Source organism: Dipodomys ordii, unplaced genomic scaffold (assembly GCF_000151885.1).
Source record: "Dipodomys ordii isolate 6190 unplaced genomic scaffold, Dord_2.0 Scaffold9, whole genome shotgun sequence".
Classification (NCBI taxonomy): domain Eukaryota; kingdom Metazoa; phylum Chordata; class Mammalia; order Rodentia; family Heteromyidae; genus Dipodomys; species Dipodomys ordii.
Window position 1 is genome coordinate 2,184,914 of NW_012267225.1, and position 17,262 is coordinate 2,202,175.

Sequence of the window (17,262 nt, forward strand, 5' to 3'; positions counted from 1 at the left end):
AGAGGGGTTACAATTACATGGGCAAGGTAATGAGTACATTTCTTATCAAGCATTGTTGCCTCCTCCTTTGTTTCCCCTTACCATCCCTTCCCATCTCCCTCACCATCCCCCAACAGTATCTTTCTTATTGTTCTCCTTCTTAGAATTTGACCCTGGCTCAGTACAATTGATGGAGACTTCAACCTCCATCTGTACACTTTAGAGTGCAGCTGTTTCTTTGTACATGCTTGCCCTCCTTGCTCCTGTGCCCTCAAAGAAAATCTTCCTGCTTTCTTCAACTCAGGCCTCTCATCCCCAGAAGCCCTCTTTCATCAACTCACTTCCTCTCTAATCTAGTATCCCTGCTGACTGTGGTTTCCTTTGCATTGCCAAGACATGCTGTATTAAGGCCTCTTCCCCTATTTTGAATAAACTCTCTTTTTTAACCTTCTTACTGCCCTCCTTTTTACTTTTTTTTCCTACAATATTTCTTGTAGACATAGCATTAGTCATAATGACTATGTATTAGTCCCTTTTTTCACTAAGGTTTTAATTCTTCAATCTTAAGAGTCTGGTTTACAGTGAGATCAGTTTTCTGAAGTGGCTTCCTCTAAGTATCTCGGCCTTCTATACAAGTTCCTTTTACTGATCCTTCTTCTTCCTTGATACCACACAATGCTGAGGGCCCCATTCTCTGGGGGCTTGTCTGATATGATAGTTTCCATTTTTCCTCTTATTTTTTGTGCCAGTGCAGGGGCTTGAACTCAGGCTAAGAGTCTCATGACCTTTCCTGCCCAGGCTGGCTTCAAACCATGATCCTCAATCACAGCCTCCTGAGTAGCTAGGATTACAAGTGTAGACCATAGGTACCCAACTTCCCCTTAATTTTTTAGCTGCTTCTCTTTGGTCTCTTTTTAGCAAGTCCTTTTCCTACTTCCGAAAAATAGTTGTGTCCTTGAGTCTACTCTACACTGTCATACACTGCCTCTTGTACTTAGCTGCTCTTCCTGAATATGCTGTTTTGCCCTGGGTGACCATAGAGGCTCAAGAGTTAGGAATAATATCTGAGATTTCTTCAGAATGCTCAATTACTTCAGAGCTTTGCAGAAACACTTATATTTTGACTGACTGTAAACAGGTGACCCTTCAATTAAATGATTTTTTGGTAATATTTGGAGTCATTGGTACAAAGTAAATAACCAAACATCTTTTTAAACCAATGGCTTTATTCAAGCCAATAAATAGAAGAGCAAATTATTTCAGAAATACAATACCAAAATTTTTTAATTTGTGTTCTTATGTATTTACTCTCTTATGATGATTAAAATGGTTAGAGACTTTAAAAAATCAGAGGAAAAAGCAAGCAAGGAAACAAATTCATTTCTAAACCTTCTTAACATTTTTAAATTTTATAGTAGTCTAATATATACAAACACACTATGTAGAATTTACAGTCATATATTTATACCTTATTTCATTTCATTGTGTCTTGATCAAACCAAAAATGAGTCAGATCTTACTAGGAAGTGACATACTGTAACAATCACAAATTGAAAACAGATCTGCCAAAACTGATAGGAGGCTTTATGACCTTCATTTAACCCCTCATCTACCAAAGCCAGCTTATTTCTGCCTAGGTCCAACTACAATAACCTGACTTACATAGCTTTAAAGTACTAGACAAAAAATGACAGCATATCTACAGAACTGTCTAGAGAATTATTAGGAATTCCCTCTATCTTGGAGTTTGTGATTACCATAGAACAAACCTGTGAGCCAGTATAGAGAAGATGTCAGGTCTAAACTGTATCTTGAAACTGGGCGGAGTATCTATGGGAGAGAATTCCACCTGCACAGTCTCTCTTTTGTCTAGTAAGTTTCTAGCCCAGACATTGTCAGGAATGGGAAAATATGGCACATTAGCAAAGGTATTTGCATTGCTAGACCTCTGCCAGGGCATAGCCATAATGAAAGTTTCAATATTGTTAACATTTTATACCTTTTTTGTCATTCATGGGGCTTAAACTCAGGGCTTTGGTGATGTCCCTGAGCTTTTGTGCTCAAGGCTAGCACTCTACCCACCTTGAGCCACAGTGTCACTTCCTGTTTTGTGATTGTTAATTGAAGATAAGAGTTGCACAGACTTTCCTGCCTGGGTTGGCTTTGAACCCCCGAGTAGCTAGGATTGCAAACATGAGCCACTGGCATCCAGCTAACATTTTTTACTTTTAAGACACAATAGACTTCTATTCTTCACTAAACTTTTAGATGTTATATATACAAAAAAAGAGTAAGTGATTCAAAAATCTTTAAGAAATTACAAAACTAATATTCTATTCATTACAATGATTGCATTTATAATCCTTTATTCAGGCACGGTCATGGGTTTGTGGGAGTTTTTTTTTTCTTTACTGTTTATTATGCTATACCCACTTACCTGATCAGACTCTTTAACCATGATTACCTTGCCATTTTTTGCTCTTTGGGGTCCTATGTGTTAGCTGGTCATTCTCAGAACTCTACCATCTTAGAATTCTTTGGACTTTTCGGGAAAACTAATCTGGGGATAGGTCACTGTAAACACTAAGTATCCAAAGTACCATCACCAACATCCATGAGCTCAAGGTAGATGGAGTCCATGTGAGTTTGATGAACTGATATAGATGACTAGGTAATACACAAGATAACGTACATACTTCTTTCCAAGTCTAGTGATCTCTTAATTTATTGGACCTTTCCACACTGACCAGAACAGAGCAAATTCCTGAATTCTTTTGCTTACACACATAGCACAATTCAATCTGTCTAAACAGATTAAGTCTGTACCCAATTTGCTGTCAATCACAGCAGTATTCTTCCTAATTCCAGCTAAACCGAAAAAAGTTCTGATTTCCGGTTTTAAAAGCAGAAAGACCACTCAATCAAAGAGGAATGGAAGGATGGAAGCAGCAATTCAACCTCATTTCAATCCTCTGATAACAGACCCTAAAATAATTCCATACTGTAGAATCAAGGAAAGAAACCTAGCATCTTACCCACAAGGCTAAGTCCTGGCAATTTCACTAGTGCTCAGTGCTAGTTTTATAGTTACCCTCCCCCCCCCCGCCCCGCCAAAAAAAAATGCCAGAGTAAGTGATCCAAAACTCTTTGGATTCACTTCTGTCCACTTCTATTCCTCACCCAGCTCTCACCCTTCCCTCTTGAGCTGAGCTTGTCACATCCCAGAGCTTCACTTTGCTGTGTTTTCACCCTGCAGACCCAAAGGACATGAGTGAATTTGAGACCGAAGGCTTCTTCTCACTGCACCACCGCCGAGGGGCCATCAAACAAGCCAAAGTCCACCACGTCAAGTGTCACGAGTTCACCGCCACCTTTTTCCCACAACCCACATTTTGCTCTGTCTGCCATGAGTTTGTCTGGTATGATTAACTGCAGTGTTCTGCTACAAGCTCTGGGTTGGGTATTTTTTCCCATTTTGTCTTAATCTACCAAGTGTGGCATGCTGGGAAACAACAACCGTACAGGGACTGCCAACATCTGAGGGGTGTGACTTAAAGTGGCTCTTGTGGATCCAACTCCACTCAGGCTAAAGGTCTGTCTTAGTTTACATTCACTGTGGCAAAGAACCTGGGACACTCAATGGGAAGGTTTACATTGGCTCACAAAGAGATTTTAGTCTATCACTGCTTTATCTTGCTGTTTTGTTCTACCTATGGCAAGGCAGAATATCATGGCAAGGAATTCAGGACCAAGAAGAACTGCCCATCTCATGGTGGACAGGAAGCAAAGAGGGAGAGAGAAAAGGGGAGAGGGAGACGGAGATGGAGAAGGAAAAGTAAATGGAGAGAGGGATACAAGGAGAGACTGATATCCCCTTCAAAATCACTTTCTCAGTGACGTCCATTCTAATGACACCACAATTCAGAACCCAGCCTTTGGAGGACATTTCAGATCCCAACCATAACAAAATCCAAAGGATTTTTAATTTCTGACTAAATGAGAGGCTGCTAGGGATGAGAGGAAAGAAGCCAAAGAGGCAGTACCTCCTGTTAACCATGCTTCTACGATTTTACAGTCAAAACTTCCTCCGCCTCACCATCCCCACTGCACTGTTTGCAACAGATGGCACTTTCCCATTGGAATGAGTAATTTCAATGAGACCCTAGGGTGTCTCCCCCTCAGAGATCAGCCGAAGCATCAGTAACCACATAACCAAGGTGATGGGAGACTGGAGATTGAATTCACTCCAGTTTCTGGTCTCAGCATCTGTGCCTGCCAGGAGATGCTTTTCTCCCTGGGCACCAGAATCAGTTCATGTACAAGTCCTAATTTACCAGCAAATCTGTGGGTCACATAGATTTGGGTGGTTTTTCATTAACCTAATCACTTGAACTGCTTTCATTTTTCATATGACTGTTGGTCTGGAATCTGCTTCACACTGAGCTTTGTTGGTTGCAAATGTTCTCAGACAGACAGAGGAAACAAAATGTGTTACACACATCATTGTCTATACATTAGCAAAGGGTATGTGAGAAGTGATGCATTTTCTTTTATTATTAATACTTTTTATTGTAAAAATAGTGTACAGAAGGGTTACCGTTACATGAGTAAAGTCATAAGTACATTTCCTATCGAGCATTATTACCTCCTCCTTTGTTAGTGATGCATTTTCAAGTGAGATGATGATTTGGGTTTTAAATTTAGGACCTGGAAATTGACTGCTAAGAGCCTCTGGTGCATTTTGGTCAAGCATTGATCCCATACCTGCTTACAAAATATAAGAATGAGAGGGAAGTCAACATCTCCTTGTTTATTGTCACACTTTTCACAAAAGCAACTTAAAACTTAGAAACTACTCTGGGCAGATAATGTATGGGAGTGCTATCATCAAATTAATCAGAGAAAACGTGTTGGCTTTAGGAAGCCATGAGATCTTGCTTATCTCTAAAACGGGGCGGGGGGAGAGAAGGGGAGGAGGAGAGAGATTTTTAAGTAATTGCACAAAGAGGTTCCAATTCCACGAATCAGGCTGTAAGTACCATACATCTTAATGGATGTCACCCCTTCCATCTTTCTCCCTCATTTTCCCTCTTCCCATACCTACCCTCAGTCTAAAATGTTTTTGTCCTGATGTTCACCTGACCAACCAAATAAATCATGTCTGTGCTCTGCACTCTGTTACAGGGGTCTGAACAAACAGGGCTACCAGTGTCGACGTAAGTAAAACGGACTTCTCTTGTATTGCCATTCTGCTTCCCATTCAGCTGCTCCTTCATTCCTGCAGATCTTAAGTTGCCATTGTCCCTTTTCAGAATGCAATGCAGCAATTCACAAGAAGTGCATCGATAAAGTGATAGCGAAGTGCACAGGATCAGCTATCAATAGCCGAGAAACTATGGTACGTACCTAACCACATTCTTCTCTTTATCCTATACCTGGTTTAATCTTGACATTTAATTTTATAGTTCATGATTTTAATAATGCCTACACTTAAACCTGTAGCCTTATCAATGAATGTCAATCTAAGAACTCTTTTCAGTAATGATATTGATTGAATTATCAAAACTAGGAAATAAATAAAAAATACAAATATGAATTTTAATTTCCAAGAGAAAAAGGTGTACTTTCCAGAGCCGAGGTGGGGGAGGGGTGGGGAAGGAGGTAATAAAACCAACATGACTTTTTCCAGAAAACCTACTTAGATAGTTGGTTATAAACAAATACACCTTGTAGGATCTACAGCTAGAGATGACTGTTTAAGAGCACTAGACACTATGGTGAAAATGAACTGTACAACTTGTAGATGGGGACAGGAGAGAGCCAGGGGAAGGGTGACATTGTTCAAAAAGAAATGTACTCTGCATCTGACTTACGTAACTATAATCCATCTGTACATCACCTTTACAATAAAAATTAAAATGCATTAAAAAGACTAAAAAAAGCAATTACAAAATACAAGAGACATAAGCATTTTGTAAATTAGCACAAGATCCTGACAGAAAGATAATCCATATGTCAAGAAGCAAATATTCCTTTCAGAATGAATGCCAAGATGTAGTGTAAAGACAAGTTAGATTTTTACCTCATATAAGAGGGAAACTGAGATAAGAAAGTCATTATGAAATGTTTTGATTTTCTTCTTCTATCCTTTTCTTATTCATCCAACATATATTCATTGTGTACCTAGCATAGAAGGCATTCGACTATGAAAGATGTATAGCCCAAAACAAAGCAAAACCATTCTCATCCTCCTGGAAATTGCAACTTGGGAAAACAAAACAATTTGAGTCTTGATTGTCTTCAATGTTATGAAGAAAGCAAATATGTAGCAGAGACAAGATGCTTCCTCTAGAGGAGGTATTTAGAACATCTTCCATGAAGTACTCTTCTGGATGGAGAGAGAAAAGGCTATCTTTCTACCAAAGCAGGAAGGGCAGTTTCATTTGTTTAAATGGGAGCAGTGTTTTTCTTAACTCCCATTGGATCAATGTCCTTCCCTTGTCCCTTCTTTCTGGAATGATCCCTGGCTATGTTGATGGACAAATGCAGATGGTATGTTTGTCCTTACCTGGACAGGGCCCTTGGCCCTGGCGCTCAGCCTTCTTCAGGTACTAGACGGTCCAACAGCATCTGTGATGGATTCCACACTCGTGCTGCCCATGTGTAAATGACAGCTTTCTGTTCACAATGCTCAAGTGTTTGTGAGGATACTAGAAAGCTGGGAGCCAGGGATGGGTACAGGGTCACACACCTACTGCCTTTCTTCCAGTTCCACAAGGAGAGATTCAAGATCGACATGCCACACCGCTTCAAAGTCTACAACTACAAGAGTCCAACGTTCTGTGAGCACTGTGGGACATTGCTGTGGGGCCTGGCGAGGCAGGGGCTCAAGTGTGATGGTGAGTCCTGTGTGCAGCCTGGAGCAGCATGGTGGGGGGTGGGGGTGGGGGTGATGAGCAGGGACAATGTCCACACCAGCCTGGCAAACCTGGGATGAAGCATGCCAGCCTCCTGGCACAGTATGCCACTGGGACTCTTCTCTTTCCACTCCAAAACGCCCTTCTCTTTACATCCCAGAGAAGGCAGGAACAGCCCAGTGTTGGGGTCAGACTTTTGACCCCATGACCTTAGGTTCTACCAACACAATCTTGGGGATTAATGAAGTCAGCCTTTCTGCTCTGACTCGCTCATCTTCCCAGAACTCCATTCCACTCTGACCCAAACTGCTCTCTCCTTGGTGGGTTCTAAACCTGGAGTATCTGCCCATGGTTTAACATAGAGCCCAGGATGGGGCCAGAGTCCATCCCTGGGAACCGGTTTCCCTTGCCTGATCTTTTTTGGGGGCTGGGAATATAGCAGAGCTGAGCTCATGCTACTACTTGCTGGTGGCCACTCAACCCTACCCTGAAAGAACAATTCAGTTTCCCTCTAAATCCTGTTACCAAGGCATTCACCTTCAAAGACTGGAATGCTGTCATGGCGGGATTAAAGAGTAAGCAGGAAAAAAAGTTCCACAAAAATAGACAAACTGGATGCCCATGGCTCATGCCCAGAATCTTAGCTACTCAGGAGGTTGAAATCTGTAGATCTTGATTCAAAGCCAGACAGGGAAAGTGTTTAATCTTCAGTTAATCCATGAAATGCTGGAAGTGGAGGTTTGGCTCAAGTGGCCAGAGAGAAAACAAAGCTCCAAATTCAAGCCCCAGTACACACACACACACACACACACACACACACACACACACACACACACACACACACACACACAAATAGCCCCTTTGCCTTCTGAGTAAAAGAAAGAGCAGGTGCAGGGCTTAGTTGATAAAGTCAAACTCAGTTGATGAAGCCATAACACAGACATTTTATTTGCTACACTAAATCTATAAACCTTCTGTTTTTCTTTGCAATCCTACTTTATGCCATGAACTACCTTTCCTTAAGTACTACAGCCACATGACTAAAGATGAAAGACTGCCCTGTCTCTCCTTCCTTACCTGCTTGTGTACCTGGTGGAGTTCAGAGTGACATCCAAATGGAGGAAAGGGTTAGGTTCTACATCACTACCAAGGTGGCCACTGGTCATTGGTGAGAAACAACCTCCACAATCCCTTCATGAGCAAGAAAACAAAAACAAAAACATTTGTCTACTTTTGTCCAAATACCTGTTCCTGAACAAAATATGGATATGAAGGATACACTGAAGAATATCATTAACAGTTCATGGGGGGAAAACATGTCCAAGTATTCTAACTATACAAACAGCAACTAGAGCAACCAACTTCTCACTGGCCTGAGCACCTATTTAATAGTTAAGGCAGAGCTTAGAACTTCCCCGAAGATTCCTTGGCATTATTTCACATTCATCTGTAAAAATGCATTGTTCCGTTCTTTCCCCTTAACATTCTTTCCTTTCCATTCCATTCTCTCCCCTTCTCCCTGTACCTTCTTTATTTCAAGTAGCTCCCCTCCCTTTCTTCTTTCATCCCCCCTTCCCCTTTCTCCTCCCCTCCCTTTCCTTCCCCTTTTCATTTCCACTCTTACCTCTAATACCCCCCCCAAACTTTCCCTGTCTTCTCTACTCTGCTGATCGCCACCTGCCCTGCCCTCATCTGTTGATTCTTCTTGTCTTCTCCAGTTCTCTTCATCCCTTGTTCTTTGTCTCATTCTTGCCTGTTTCCTTATAAGTTAACTTCCTAGGTAGGGTCCCCTTAGTTTTTACTCTGTCTTCTCTTTTCCTCTGTGACATTTCCCATGAAAATAGCCATCAGAAGGGACTATTTGAGCTCACAGAGATCCAGTTACCACCTCCTAGGTTAGTAACAAAGACTCGTGATATTACCATGAGAGCAAGGGTCTTTCTTTCCTGACCATGTCCATCTAAGACAAGCGTAGATCTGGCTACCATTTTAAGAGCAAAGTAAAATGCCAGCCTAAGTAAAATGCCGATCTTGTTCTACCCACTCTTCGATAAGTGTCACACTTTGCACTGCAAGAATAAGTAAGAAAATCATGGCTCAGGCCATCCAAGACCTAAACCCTAGTAAATAGATTCAGTGTGACATAGGATCATGCAGAATTCTGGACTCCATCATTAAAAAAACAAACAAACACCATCTTTACTCTGCTAGAGATTTTGAATATATATATAAAAGATTTTGCTTGCAATGCATCTTTGTGGCTATATCTATGCATATACACTGGGACTAATAATATGCTTATTTACATAGAAAATGTTATTTGATTTGCTTTATGATGAATTATCCAAAGAAGTAGGGGCTTGATAAAACTAAAGGTGAGGCTGGGCACCAGTGGCTCATGCTTATAATCCTAGCTACTCAGGAGGCTGAGATCTGAGGATCGCGGTTCGAAGCCAGCCTGAGCAGGAAAGTCCGTGAGACTCTCATCTCCAATTAACCAGCAAAAAGCCAGAAGTGGAGCTGTGTCTCAAGTGGTAGAGCGCCAGCCTTGAGTGAAAAAGTTAAGAGACAACACGCAGGCCATGAGTTCAAGCCTCAATATCGGCACAAAAAACCAAAAACAAACAAACAAAAAACTAAAGGTGAGAACTGTCAAAATATCACCTAGATAATTTAATGTGTATGTCGCAGTTGTATTTGTGGAGCACCTACTCTGTTACACTCTCTGTTCTAGGATCTCAGAACACAAATTACTAAAAAGCTGATAAGATTTTAAAAGGGTGTATTTGACAGGCTTTTCTGCCTAATTCTATCACATTTAGTTACATTAAGTAGAAGCGAGAGACTGGTTGCATTTCAATCCTCTAAGCTAGCGTCTGGAAATCTTTATGTGTTTGTTGTTGTTCATTGCAATGTTGATTTTAAAACAAACAAACAAACATAATTTTGGGTTTTCTGAAAGGAATAATGAGATGTAATCGTTTTCACACTGACCGACAGGAACACCCATTCCTGTCTCCCCACTTCATCCAAGAAGGATCTCAAGGTCACAGAAGTGGAAATTAGCCCTTTAGGCTGATCCATAAGGACTCAGAGCGACACTGTTTATATCGAGTGTGGCTTGGTGCTAGGAATCTTGCTCAAAAGCCCTTGGAGAGGAGGTGGCTGTGAATGGTCGTTAGTGGCTACTCACTGTGCAAGATGGGACCTTCTGCCTAGCACAGCCAGAGCGATTCCCACTACTCTTTCTTTTCCTTTCCAAAGGAAAGGAAAGGGGAAAAAGGTCTTTTTTGACTTACAAGAGTGAAAGGAAACATGGGTCTCTTTTTCTGAGCTGCTTTCTTTTTAAATTTTTCATTATCTTGAAGAAGTTACACACAATGTGTACAACTTCATGTGTATAAGGTATATTGATCAATGTCACCTCTTTAGTCATTCTCTCCATCCCTCCCAACCCCACTCCACACCCTCAGTTTTCCTAGCTCTATTTTCATATATTTACATAGAATATTATGACTGCATCCTCCCATCCCTCTTCATTCATCTGCCCCTCTTCTCCTCAACTTTTCCTGATACCCCAAATACCAGCTTCCTGGTATTTAGATCATTAGACAATAAGTTCGTTGTTCAAAGGAATTATACCACTAGAATTCTCCCCTGCACATACCATACTTTAATGTTTTAATTAATGTGTGCATATATGCATATGATCCATATGACATATGATAGCTACTTTCTATAACTGTATCAGAGATGTAAATTTAAACCATTAACCCATAAGTGCAAGAAATACCATTTTCACTGGGTGCCAGTAGCTCATGCCTATAAATCCTAGCTACTCAAGAGGCTGAGATTTGAGGATCATGGTCCAAAGCCAGCCCAGGCAGAAAAGTCTGTGACACTCTTATCAACTCAGAAAAAGCCAGAAGTGGTGCTGAGGCTCAAGTGATAGAGTGCTAGCCTTGAGCACAAAGAGGCTCGGGGATAGCACCCAGGCTGTGAGTTCCAGCCCCAGGACTGGCAAAAACAAAAAACAAAACCTAAGAATACCAGTTTCTGTATTACCTTGAAATGCACTTCAATAGGATTCTAATAGTTACTGGGGGAGCATATGGACAAGGCCTCCTGAGTGGCTAGGATTCACAGGTGGGGGCCACCAGCGCCCAGCTGGCATTGCATTTTGTGAACAGCTGCTGGAAAGGCATCCATTGACCAAAGAAGAGAAGCAAGCTGTAGCCAAAGGAAAGGGTCTGTACAGGGCATCCACAGGGGATAAGAAGGGCATATAGAAAGCTGTGCTGGGGCTGTATGAATCCCTGTAGCCAGCTGGAAAGAAGTCAATGTGGCTACCTTAAGGGCCTGGGTTTACAAAGGCAACCATCAAGGATGTCAGATAGGAGGGAAAAGAGTATCAAGACTCAAATGTCCCTTTATTTTATGCTGTTTTTTGTTGTTGTTGTTCCAAAGAAAGGATTCCAAAAAAAAAAAAAGGATTTTACTTTTTTCCCTTCAAATACATCTAGAATAAAATAAAATTTCCTGTGAATAACCAAAAGTTCCTGGGGTCTCTACCTACCCATACTCCCAGTTCTACTCACAAGAGACTCAGATTGTCCTGACTGTTTCCCTACCAGCCTTGGTTCAAGGCTGTGCCCCACCCCACAGCCACATAGCAGCAGTCCTAACCAGGGAGTTTATTAACTGGACCTCCCTCTTGGATGAGCCTATGGACCCCAGGTCCCTTTCCTTTCATCCAGTTCACCCTTACACACACACACACACACACACACACACACACATCATCATCATCATCATCATCATCATCATCATCCATTCTCAGTTTCCATTCTGTAAACTGAGGCTTCAGCCTGGAAGATAGAATAGCCCCACATAGTTCGGGGAGGGAGAGAGCGCCCTCTTTATTCCAGTACTTTCTATAACCTTCAGAGAGACATAGCCCAACCCAGATGCATGCTGATCATAGACTTTCCTCCGGAGCCAAGAGGCTCTGGTCCTACCCCAAGAGAATGCCATTTCCAAGCACCGGTGGGTTCTTTCCTCCTGCTCACTGCCCCCTTTCTTCCTTTCAGCATGTGGCATGAACGTCCACCACCGCTGCCAGACCAAAGTGGCCAATCTATGTGGCATAAACCAGAAGCTAATGGCTGAAGCGCTGGCAATGATCGAAAGCACCCAGCAGGTAGGGAAGGTGTTGAGTTGGCAAACTCCCTATGTCACCTCAAATCTTTTGCTCTCTGGTCTGTAGCAGACTTACAGAATGTCAAGGAATGTAATTTTGAGCAGCTCCTTTGAGCCTTCATTTGCATCTGCATGGCAATACCCTCCCCTTTGAGGCGTTTGCTTATTAAATCCATACATTTGTATTGTGTGGATCTTTAAGAAAACTTTTTTCTCTCTTTTTTTTTTTTTGCTTGTTTGGGGGGGTTTTGGTGTCAGTACTGGGGCTTGAATTCTCTTAGCTTTTTCCACTCAAGATTGGCACTCTGCCACTTAGCCAACAATTCTAGTTTCTGCTTCTTCATGGTTAATTGGAGATAAGAGGCTCCAGAACTTTCCTGTCTGTGCTGACTTCGAGCCATGATTCTCAGATCTCAACGTCCTGAGTAACCAGGTTTACAGGTGTGAGCCACAAGAGTGAGAGTTCTTAAATTGTTTGTGAGATGAGGAAGGGCAGAATGATGTGAATTTATTAAAGTCAGTATTTATTACACATTTTATAACTGATAAGGACTATGTAGTAGCTTGGGGAGAAATAATTACTTAATGAGTTTGTCTCCCATTTTTCCCTCAGAGTACTGAGTCCAAGATGACTTTTACCTACGCCTTCATACTCCCTGAACTCCTGCCTCTAAGAACAAATCATCTTTGAGGGTGGCTGTGGCCTATGGAAGTTATTTCTCCACTGACCTATTCTTACTTGTTGTAGAATGACATCAAGAACATGAAAGATTTCATTAGTCCCAAAAAGTTTGAAGTAGTTGTATATTCTCCACTAATGCCTTGGATACAAAACTCTCAGGGGATAAGGAATTCAAAGGGTGTTGGACAAAGATGAGCTTTAATCATGCTGTGCATTGAGGAATCTTTAAGAGAAGTAGGAATTGAGCTCAGAGCCTTGTACTTGCTTTATTAAGCCATACCTCCAGTCATTTTTTAGATGTCATTATGCTTTTAGCCCAGGCTGACCTCAGCTGGTAATCCTTGTACCTATGCCTCCCATGTAGCTGGGATTGCACATGTACACCACCAAGCCAAACTTGTTTACAGACATACAGTCTTGCTAAGATTTTGCCCAAGCTGACCTCAAACTGCAATCCCCCCCCCATCTTTACCTCCCAAGTAGCTGGGATTATAAGTGTGAGCCACTGCATAAGGCCTAAATTGAGGAATCTTAAATGGCTTTTGTCCCCAGGAACAGCAAACTGAGCTGTCCCACCCATGGCACACGGCTAGGCATCTGACTATCTGTCTGTTATCCAGGCTCGCTCCTTAAGAGATTCAGAACTCATCTTCCGAGAAGGTCCAGTCGAAATTGGTCTCCCATGTTCCATCCGAAGTGAAACAAGGCAACCAAACTTCCCCACCCCTGGAAAAAGAGGTAGCTGTCGAAATGGTCCACTGTCAATCAATGTCAATCACTACTTTTGATCAGCCTTAACCTTTGTTCTATGGATTTAAACTCTCAGTTCACCTGGTTCAATTGACAGCCCTTTCCTGTTTAAAGATTACAGATTCAGCCACTAACCAAGAGGCAGGGATTTCTCAGAAAGGAAATCAAAGACTATTCTTAGGAAATCTTTCGGGGGAGAGAGGGTGGGAAGAATTGATCTGGAGGAAAAACTTCAAATCCTTCCTTAGAAAGTTATACTCTTACTTCCTGTCTGTATTAAATGGTATTGTAGAAAGGAATCTATCATAAAGTGAGATGGTCAGAAAATTACAGGAGTTGGTCATATTCTGTACCTGAAAGACTTTTTTAAGGAAATTTAAGGGTAGAAAAAAAGAACGGCCAGGCCCAATGCCCTAAACATATATCACACATCACACCCCTATTTTCCCCACAATTTGGTTCTTGGACTTGAATTGTTTCAATATGCACTGTAAAATATCACTCTTGGAGTTAAGAAAGAATGTGAATGAATTTTTAAATGTAGAAGTAATGCAACAATATTATAATAATGTAACAATACTGTAATATGAAGAAAATTTCAAAAGTTTTTCTTTCATTCTTTCATCAGTACCAAGATTTGACTTCAGGGCCTTGTGCTTACTAGACAAGCGCTCTACTACTTGAGCCATACCTCCAATCTCCTGCCAGAAAAAATAAAAAGTTTTTCTATATGGCTTCTGGCATTGGGCAAGAACTAAATGGGTATACAAAGACTAAAAGGAAGGTTTAAATTAGATCTCAGAAGAACCAAGCAGTGAGGAAGATGGCATTTTAGACAAGATGAGCATAGCATCTTGAATTGAAGACTAACGAATAATGCAGTTGCTCTCTGTAGCAATCTTCTGGATTTCACGTGTTCCCTACACCCATTTCTGGAGTGATTTATGGAAATTGGCACCACTGTTCCTGCTCCCCCACCCCCCACCCCCACCCATCCACCCACCCCCCCCCTCCCCTCCCCACCCTACCCCTCCTAAGCCATACTGACAATTTAGAATCCTTTTTCTTCAAATTGGATTAAAATTTCTGTTGGTCCAAGATCTGATAGTATTAAAAGTATTTTTTCAAGTTCTATCAGTAGTCTTTCATCTTCTTCAGATTGGATTAAACTTCCCAATTGCCTAGGCTCTGGAAAGTTCTAGAAAGGATTAAAAAGTTCCTTGTCTTTCATTGGTTACAATGTGGCCAGGCTCACAAATAAGAGAGGCCTTAACACTGCCTGACATACCACATTCATTGTAGGTGCAGCCTCAGAATGGGGAGTGGGAAAGAGATGCTGATGGTAACTTCAGGGATGGCATTTAACCCCAACTTGCCATTTGCAGAGCCTCAAGGAATCTCCTGGGAGTCACCACTGGATGGGGCAGATAAAATAACGAGCCATCATCCACAATCTGAACTGAACATCGAAAAACCATCTCAGCAGATGAAACTGAAAATCGAGGATTTTATCCTGCACAAGATGTTGGGGAAAGGAAGTTTTGGTAAGGTACGTTAGTATACTGTAGAATTCTATGGACTAAACAGCAGAGATGGAAGATCAGTGCCCTGGGTGTGTGAGACTAAACTCTTGGGACTGGATGGTGTGAGAAAACAGGTCCTGAAATGCTGGGAGAAGCGAAGGACACCCACAATTGATGGAGACATAGGAACTGTAGGGCCTTAGCAGCCTCTGCTTCCTGGGGTTCTTTGTCCCCCAAACCACTTGTGCTGAGGATACGCCTGTACCCCGCATACTCATGAGCTTGGTATCTTTGGGCATCAAAGACACAGAAATATGCTTTGTCTACTTCCTGTTTCACACAGGCATTTTGTTGGTTTGGTTTTGTCTTCTATCGCCTCTTCTTCCAGCCTGGAGTATCCTTTTATAACATCTGTATTTTTGTGTGTGTGTCTACCAGTTATCTTCAAGCTTGGGTTGGTTTGTTTAGGCTACTGCCACAAAATACTGAGTGGCTTGAATGATAGAAATTTAGTCTCACACAGCTCTGGAAGGCACAGGTCCAACTCAAGATGACTGCTAGGGTGGTTACTTCTGAAGCCTTTCTCCTGACCTTTTTTTTTTCTTTTTAGTTTTTTAAATTTATTTTATTGTAAGGGTGATGTACAGAGGGGTTACAGTTACATACGGTAATTAGTACATTTCTTTTTGAAGAGTGTCACTCACTCATTTTCTCCCACTTCCCCCACACCTACCTTCCCCCTGCCCCAAGTTATAAAGTTAATTTCCAGCATAGTGTCTAGTGAGTCACTGTTGAGTTGGTTCACCCTTTGTCCCACCATTTCTGATTCCCCTTCCCTTCCCCAAATCAGATAAACATATATACAAGACAAAGGTTACAGAAATAAAGAACAGTGACAACAGGGAACAAACCATAGGAGAAAAAAGAAATGACTACAAACAATACAATTTAAAAAACTCTTATTTCCATTTCCTGGAGTTCATTTCCATAGCATTGTTTTAAATGGTCATATGCACATGGCTTTTGAGTCATTGTGATCCTCTCCTAAGAACATCCTCCATTTTTCTCAGTGTGTTAATGCTTAGAGTGCTGTTGAATTGTGTCCAAATGTAATTATTTGTCTTTTACTATCCATTGGATTAACTTGTAGATTTATAGACATATTCTAGTTATTACAAATGAGAGAAACCATGCAGCCATATTTCTTTGGGTCTGGCTACTTCACTTAATATAATTTTTTTCCAAGCTTTTCATTTCTTTATGAATGGGGCAATGACTTTCTGGTGAAAGCATAGAATTCCATTGTGTATATATACCACATTTTCTTGATCCATTTGTCCATTGAAGGGCATCTGGGTTTATTTCCATATTTTAGCAATGGTAAATAATGCTGCAATGAACATGGTTGTACTGGTAGCATTAATGCAGACTGATTTGTGGTCATTTGGGTAAATGCCCAGGAGTGGGGTTGCTGGGTCATAGAGGAGCTCTATGTTTAGTCTTTTGAGGACCCTTCATACTGCTTTACAGAGTGGTTGAGCAAGTTTACATTCCCAGCAACAGTGTAGTAGCATTCCCTTTTAACAACATCTCTGCCAGCATCTGTTATTATTAGTTTTCTTGATATGGCCATTCTAACTAGGGTGAGATGGAATCTCAATGTGGTTTTGATCTGCATTTCTTATATGGCCAGAGATGTTAAACCTTTCTTCATGAGTCTATTGGCCGTTCTTATTTCTTCTTTGGAGAAGTCTCTCTTTAAGTCTTTAGCTCACTTATTGATGGGAATTTGTTTTTTTGGGGGGGTGATTTTTTTAGCTCTAAGTATATTTTCGATATGAGGCCCTTGTCTGATGTATAGCTAGTAAAGATCTTCTCCCATTCTGGGGCTTTCTATTTATCTTGCTGGTTATGTCCTTTGCCACACAGAAACTGTTTCGTTTGATTTATCCAGCTTTTCTTTGATTTGTTGTGTTTCTGCACCTTTACATAGAAAGTTTCAACTTCTGCCAAGGAGCCCTAATGTTTTCCCTATGCCTTCTTTTAATATGTCTGGGGTATCTGGTCTTACATTGAGGTTTTTAATCCATTTGGAATTGATTCTGGTGCAGGGTGATATATGAGGATCTAACTTCAGTTTTCCGCACCGTTCCATCCTGTGTTTTGGGCTCTCTTATCAAAGATAAGGTGGCCATAGATCTGTGGGTTCATT

At 41.3% G+C, this 17,262-nt stretch overlaps 1 protein-coding gene across 1 annotated transcript in view; it reads left to right on the plus strand.

The window, feature by feature from the left end:
- Positions 1-17,262, plus strand: part of Prkcq (protein kinase C, theta) — an 83,308-nt gene that overhangs the window by 44,843 nt on the left and 21,203 nt on the right. Inside the window, exons 5-11 of the mRNA XM_013009372.1 lie at positions 3,236-3,398; positions 5,164-5,195; positions 5,292-5,377; positions 6,749-6,878; positions 11,987-12,096; positions 13,398-13,515; positions 14,913-15,076. Of these exons, the coding sequence (XP_012864826.1) occupies positions 3,236-3,398; positions 5,164-5,195; positions 5,292-5,377; positions 6,749-6,878; positions 11,987-12,096; positions 13,398-13,515; positions 14,913-15,076 (803 nt within the window). The remainder of the gene's footprint in view (positions 1-3,235; positions 3,399-5,163; positions 5,196-5,291; positions 5,378-6,748; positions 6,879-11,986; positions 12,097-13,397; positions 13,516-14,912; positions 15,077-17,262) is intronic.